General features: G+C 47.9%; 1 protein-coding gene across 1 annotated transcript; it reads right to left on the reverse strand.

Moving 5' to 3' along the window:
• Positions 1-2,880: 2,880 nt before the first annotated feature.
• Positions 2,881-4,830, reverse strand: LOC149846060 (pentatricopeptide repeat-containing protein At3g14330-like). Its single transcript, XM_089990381.1, has one exon. The coding sequence runs from the start codon at positions 4,828-4,830 to the stop codon at positions 2,881-2,883; it is 1,950 nt and encodes a 649-aa protein (XP_089846507.1).
• Positions 4,831-7,376: the final 2,546 nt, after the last annotated feature.

Genomic DNA, 7,376 nt, shown 5'->3' on the forward strand with positions numbered 1-7,376 from the left:
AGAAAAAGATGACCACCAATGTGTACCGCAGATATCTCTATCCCTTTAGCACAACATTTACGGTTTTTCGATGATCCATCTGAGTCCTCAAGTGGAGAATGCTTTGCTGGAGCATTAACCCAATGAGATCCTTCAGAGTGTCTTTGTGGCACTCGTCCTCCTCACATAGGCACCTTCGACCCAATGTTGTTGCATCCTCCTCACATAGGCACCTTCGGCCCAATGCTGTTGCTCCCCTTCCGAAGCCCGCATGCTGCAACTCTCTTCTAGAGTCAGTAGAGAATTTCCGCAGGGATCAACGATCCAAGAACAACAACTCTTTCCGCACACACACTTCTCAAAGAACTTTCAATTTAAGGGACCAAATCGACGAGCATCTTTGCTCAATGTGGGCACTTCGCTAACCCACAAACTTGGGAGAGAGCACAAGTTTTATCAAGTCTCCTCGACCCAAAGGTGCAAATCCTTCCAGCCGAATCCAACGTGCATTCTCCGCATACACAAGGCAAACGCTACGCTCCACCTGTGAGCCTAACGCACAATTGATGAGAATCTTTTTGATTTATCTGTGTTTCCTTAGCCGGCAACTGAACAACAATCTTACGCTTCAGAATATCGTAGTAAAGATGTCCCATACCATCCAACCACTACTTTGCTTCAGCGATTCGATTCACCAATCTTCAGTTACGCAATTTTGCATCGCAAGGATAACCCATCTTTGTTCCTTTCAATGTCGCACATGAACAACAAGGTCTTCGTGAACCTTTTCTTTTTTAGTGTATCTTGCTCAAGATATCAATCTGCTGTGATGCCAATTTGTCACGAGCTAATTTTCGCTCAATAAGCCCATGCGGCGCAACAGTCCTCCTTACCGCCACAAGCCTTCTAATCGCTATCTCATAGCCACTTTTGCCACGGGCATAGAATAGCTCGCAACCTGTAACAAGCTAGACTAGCCAATATGGCCAGACTAACGGCCACAAGCCACTCACTAACACTTTCAATGCGCTGAATCAGAATATTGGCCCTATGCACTACCCCGCGCACAGCTGCCTAGCGGAAGCTCTTCAAGTGCATCTTCAAATGCGTTCTATGTTATCAATGTCACTTTGTGCATAATCGTCCCATACCAACTAAGCACTTCCGAGAAGGGCACCAACATGCCTTAGCTTGGAATGCCATGGAGCACATCGCAGCTCCATGCGCAAGCCAGTTGAAACCTCACCACTGAAGGAACAAGGTCTTGCGACCCCCAATCCGAAGATCAGTTGATGATTTCATGCCATAGCGAAGAGCACCACCCAAACTCATTCGCTGGCGCACAGGCTCTCTCTTGCCTAGCCCCGAGTATCTTTACTCGGTTGGAATCACCTAGTGTGACTCCTGGGGGAATTACTCCTAACCCACACGTACCCCCATGCGTCCAATCGCCTCGCGTGGGAAACCCACAAGTTGAGAGGTTCTTAAGCAACTCTCCTAAGGCAAGACCCTCTGGTCCGCTGGCACTGCTTAGCCAAACAACGCTCCACGGTTGTGCCGCCATACAGCGATGCACTAACGATGATATTGTTGCCTATCGCATGTCATGCTACCACCGCACGTTACCGATCAAGCTGACGCATACCGCGCGTTCTTACGCTCGATGCATTTTCCACTCAATAGAGCTCCGTACTGCTCATGCCCCATTCCAAACTCGGCCCGGGACAAGGATAATGGACAAATTATACCATTTTGGTTATCATGAATATTATGACAGCTTAATCATTTCTTTTAGTGGAGCTTGATAATTTTTTTGGGATGGCAATGCACGATGAACCGGCACTCTTGATCGGTGAGAAACGATCTGCCAATCTTTTTGAAAACTGTCATTGTTTCCTCGCCGAATTGTATACTCACGATTTATCGATGATTTAAACGATAAACCGCAGACTTTGGCAATCAATGCTGCCAAGTGACCATATATTTTCTGGGTGTGTTGCCCGTTAGCACAAGTCCCCCAGACAACCTTATTCTCTTTGGATCAATTTCATGGAACTCTCTATTCAGTGTCAACCCTGTGCAGGCGAGTCGTTGCTCAAAGGTGTTTGAAAGTGGGAGTGGATCACTCCTAAAGAGGCATTTGGAATCAGAAATTCATGTACCCATACAAGCAAGTACAACCTATGTAATGCCGTGCTCCCTTTCAAGAAAGCGTAGCTTTCCCCCCTTTTGCTGCACGTAATACTCTGACACCGCCATTGCTTTCACTTTTCATATTGGCATCCTAAGATATTGAAATGTAATGGCTTTGTCTGAACGCAGTTGGCATATCCTTTTTCTTGTAGTTTCCGGATCTTCTGTGTATATAATATATAGAGTTAAGTGGTGGTAAGCCTGCTCCCATAAACTCGTTTGAAACTTGATGAGAACCTCGATTCTCCAATGCTTTTCTTATGCTTTCTTCGTGCTTCATCTATTTTTTTTCTTATATGTTCTATCACTCTACTTTTCATATTTTTCATTTGTTTTTTCTCAGTCTTCTTACTTCCATGTACTTTTCTCTAAAATTGACAGTCTATTGTTTTTAAATTTTATTAAAAATTTAATTTTTAAACTAAAATATCATAAAATTTAAGAATAATTACTTTATTTTTAGTTTTTATTTGCATTCTATTTCGATTATCATTCAATTCTTATATTGCAATTTTTTTATTCTTGGCTTCTCGCTTTCTATACATTTTAAAATGTATCGCTTATCGCTTCTACTTTCCGTATCTTTCTCGCTTTCGCTTCTAATCTGACAACCTTGGTCAGTAGCAGCGCAGCTAGACAAAAAATAATAATAAAATAGAATTACAATGGTAAAAATCGCACCTGTCGGTTTTGCACACAAAATTTACGTCACCAATAGTCTCTACAAGAGCATTCCCCGTGCTCAAAATGGTGGAACCTGTTCCCATCTCTCAAAACTATCACCCTCTTCACAATCCTCGAGATGACCTTCATCGCGTCGTGGCACTCCATGCAAACTCTAAGATTCTTGGTGATCCTAATGGGCGTTCCCTGGCCGGTATGAATCAGGCCGTAGGCCAGAGCCAATCTTTCACTGTGCCCGCAGACCCAGTTCTCTGCCTCCCCTCCTTGTTCATTGCCCACAATAAAAGGCGGCAGCACCAACCCATCGCCCGCATCCTTCAGCTGGGCGCACAAGTCCTTGAATTCTTTGGAATTGCACATTAGCCCACGGCTGCAGCTGCCTGCACGAAACGTGTGTATCCTACCTCCGACCTGAATCCGGCTGCAACCCTGCTCCTTCTTCATCCCCTTCTCTTCCATTCTTCTTCTCACCCTCTCCACATCGGCCCGCCGGCCGGCCGTCGCGTACGTGTTAGCCAACAACAGGTAATTCCCCGGGTTGTCAGGCTCGAGCTCGAAGAGCCGCCTGGCCACAATCTCGCCCAGCTCGATGTTGCCGTGCATCCTGCAGGAGTTGAGCAACGAACCCCACACGCTATTTGATGGGGTCATGGGCATCCCCCGGACCAATTCGACGGCGTCGTGTATCCTTCCGGCCCGGCCAAGCAGGTCCACCACGCACGAGTAGTGCTCCACGGAGGGCTTGATCCCGAACTGCTGCTCCATCCGCTGGAACTGCTTCAGCCCTTCGTTTAAGTACCCAGCCTGGCCGCAACCCGAAAGGAGGGCGATGAAGGTGATGGCATCCGGACGCACCCCTGACTCGACCATCTCGTCCACCGTCCGCAACGCCTCGACGGCACGCCCGTTGATGGAATAGCCAGCCACAATGATGTTCCAAGAGGTGAGGTCTCGCCTGGCCATTCCATCGAACAATCGGCGAGCCCGCTCCATGTCCCCGCATTTAGCGTACATGTCCACCAGCGCGTTCAGCACCGACACGTCCGGGTACGACTTGCTCTTGGCCTTGATCATCTGGGCGTGGATCTCCCTCCCGCGCTGCAGACACGTCGACCGAGTGCAAGCCGGCAGCACGACGGTGAGCGTGGCCCAGTTGAAGCCCACCCCCTCCCTCTGCATCCTCCCGAACAGCTCCATGGCCTCCACGAACAAGCCCCCTTCCACTAACCCCGCGATCATCGAATTCCAGGAAACAATGTTCCTTCGAGGCATTCTGCCGAAGAGCAGGCGAGCTTCTCGGTAGCGCCGGAGCTTCACGTACATGGCGATCAAGGCATTCTCCACGACCGCATCGGCGGTCTCGGGCCGCTTGAGGATCTGCGTGTGAATCTCCTGACCGCATCGGAGATCCGACAATTGGGTACACGACTTAAGCGCGGAGGAGAAGGCGAAGCTATCGGGAAGGAAGAAGCGTTCCCGCTGCATCTGGGCGAAAACGCACAGGGATTGGTGAGGAAGGCCGTTGATGGAGTAGGAGGTGACCATGGCCGTCCAGACAGATGGGTCGTCGCTCTTTCCGTCCTCGAAGACGCGACGGGCATCGGTGATTTGCCGGCAGACCGAAAAGAGCGTGATGAGCTTGGCCTGGATGGTTGGGTGCCTGAGGAGGGGGCTGCATTTCGAGATGAGCTGAAGGTGGAGCTTTCGGCCTTGCTCAAGCGCTCTGTTGTTTATATAGGAATGGAGAATCTGGGAGTACTTCCGCACATCAGAAATGCTGATGTTTCGATTGGTGGGTTCTGCTTCTTCTTCGTCCTCTTCTTCGTTGACGAGGAGCGGGTTTTGTTTGATAATGGTGCTCAGAGGGAGGTGCTTGAAACGGGTGAAGGTGATGTGCTTAGGCTTCTTGAGAGAGCGGGTGAATGAGAGGGCAGCAGGATTCGGTGGTGACTGGGGGAGTGGAAGAATTGACATGGGGGGAGAGAGTGGGGTTTGGAGAGAGGAGGACGGGTTTCCCCTTTAAATCCCCCCATCCCCTGTTCCGGTTCACTGTCGTCCAAGGGGTCCAGAGGGTTTGAGATAAGAGTGTGGCATGTGTGCGGTGGAGGGAGTTGGGGGACCCTTCTCCGTATTTTCACGAAAACATCCCCAGTGGCATTGTATTGGGGGCCTTTGGAGTTTTTGAATCCAATGGTCCAGATTCCACCTCACAGGAAAGTGAGCGCCATGTGACTGAACCAATCCTTTTCTCAACTTTTTTCCGCAACGAAAGATGATGCACCATTTAGTTTAGTTTAATGGCACGGGCACTAACCCCAGCCAAAACAAACATGCTAGTGAATGCTTTAGATTTGTATCAAATTGGTATCAGAGTCGTAGGTTCGTTTGCTCGTACCATCGCTCGATTGCAAAGTTTAAGAGACGATCTTGTAAGAGAAAATGAACGGCTTGCCTCGATTTGTTCAATCAGACGATTGATTTGACGTAACAATCCCATCAGATTTGGTAGCCATAAAGTATGCAACTCTGGCACTCGCAAGATCCTTGACGGTATCAATATGTTGTTGCAGCTTCATAAATTTATCATTATTCATCGTATCATATAATGAATAGTTGCAACAATCGTCTTTTAGTGCTGCAACAACCAATATCAATCCTTGTTGTTGCCAGAAGCATGAACAGCTTGTTTTTTTGCTATCTTCTAGTCAAAACAGGATTGAATATCCTTTGAAAGCATGTTTCTCATATAGCTAGAGTTTGGGCTTTGGCCACGACGTTGCTGGTAACTCCTCACTGGCATCGGCAAACCAAAGTCACCCTGGACCACCGAAAAATGCAGTAATAGTCGACAGTGGTTTTAATCCCACCATTGGCTTCCCTCATTCATGAATAGGCCATCGGCGTTCTCATCACCGACAAGGATCAGATTGAAAAAGATTAGCGTGATGCTTTCGATGCGTTTTCACAACAAGAAATGATCATCGACAAAAGCCCTAGCAGTCATTTCATTACTGACCACCCACCATCTATGATCTGTTTCCACTGTGTATTGCCCCCTGTCAACAACTCGCTGCCCATCATGGTGTTTGGGGCACGCCCTGTCTATCGAAAAACTCAACACGAACAGTTGATGGTGGTAGCCAAACCACCACCGGTTTCCCTTTTCAAACCATGGGTGCGCTACTACCCGCAAGCCTCCCCGGGCCTTAACGACTCTGGCGGTGGGGGGGGATTCCTGTGCAAACCCTAACACGCGTGGGGGGCTCCCACTCGAGTAAATTGATGGGGGGTCCCACTTTCAGGACTCCTTCAAACGGGTCTAGGCTCGGTTCTAGCCCAAATGGCACCTCCTGAGACTGCGTTTGGTTCAGGTTTTCATTTGGGTCAGACCCAAATCCCATATTTTGGTCCCATTCATATGGAACTTACCCAGACTTAGCCTAATCTGGCCCAACAGATCTCCAACTTGGTGTTGGAGTGGGTCAAAACCAAACCAAACCAATTTTTGGACTTGGATTGGGTTAAGACCATACCTATTATCCCCCAAACTCGATCCAGGCTTCCTCCTACCCTAATCCAGGTCTGACGGCTCATCATGTACTTAATCTGGTATCCAAACCATCAAAATCAAAACCCAAATATTTATTTGTATCAAGCTCAAATCCAGTGGTCATACCCATACCAAGCCCAACCCATTTTCACAGTTACTGACTCACCTAGGCCGACCTACATGAGCCCAAACCCTACTCTTGGACCTACAATAGCCCCAAGTCCACAAGGGTGTTTGAATCCAGGGTTGGACATTCTTGGTGCCCAAGCCGAGCAACCTTTAGCACCTCCACCAACACATTAGAGAGAGGGTGCAACCAGAGGCCCCACCTGCTCATATTCAGGGCCAGTCTCACCATCAGCATGCAGCACGAGGTGAACGATGATGCTTTTTGGCACGAGCACCCACCGGGATGGGTTGATCGCTACGAGGAGCGTGAGACAAAGCGCGTGAACACTTATGACATCAAAATGGAGTTCTCAGAGTTTTGTGGCCTTTTGGATGAGAAGATATTCTTTAATTGGTTTTATGTTGTGTGGTTCTACCTCGAGTGACATGATATCATGAAGCATTGCAATGTCTCATTGGCAGCTACACAACTTTGAAGACCAGCCCGTGTGGTAGGATGAGTTGCAGAAAGATCGAGATAACCAAGGATTGGGACAAGTTCAATTTGATGCAAGTCAGCTTTGTTCCTTCAAAAGCATTAAAGCAATATATTCAAGAAAACCCATATCTTCCTAAAACTATTTTTCGCAAACTCAAGTAGGTGAACCCACTTAGAATCCAAGTTAGATTAATACCTACTAGAACCTACCCAAGACTTAGATCCAATTAAATAAGATTTGGATCAAAGATCTCACGATGGATTCTATTTATTTGGTGCAAGTCCAAATTGAGGTAATCTACAGATGAGGTTCCTTCAGACTGGATTTAAGTCTGGACACCACCGTTCACTCCAGATCCGTTT

The sequence above is a fragment of the Nuphar pumila genome, chromosome 2, assembly GCF_984573655.1.
Source record: "Nuphar pumila chromosome 2, dmNupPumi1.hap1.1, whole genome shotgun sequence".
Lineage (NCBI taxonomy): Eukaryota > Viridiplantae > Streptophyta > Magnoliopsida > Nymphaeales > Nymphaeaceae > Nuphar > Nuphar pumila.

What these genes read in the sequence shown, in the direction of transcription:
- LOC149846060 (XM_089990381.1), bottom strand. Translation starts at nt 4,830, where the DNA reads ATGTCAATTCTTCCACTCCCCCAGTCACCACCGAATCCTGCTGCCCTC.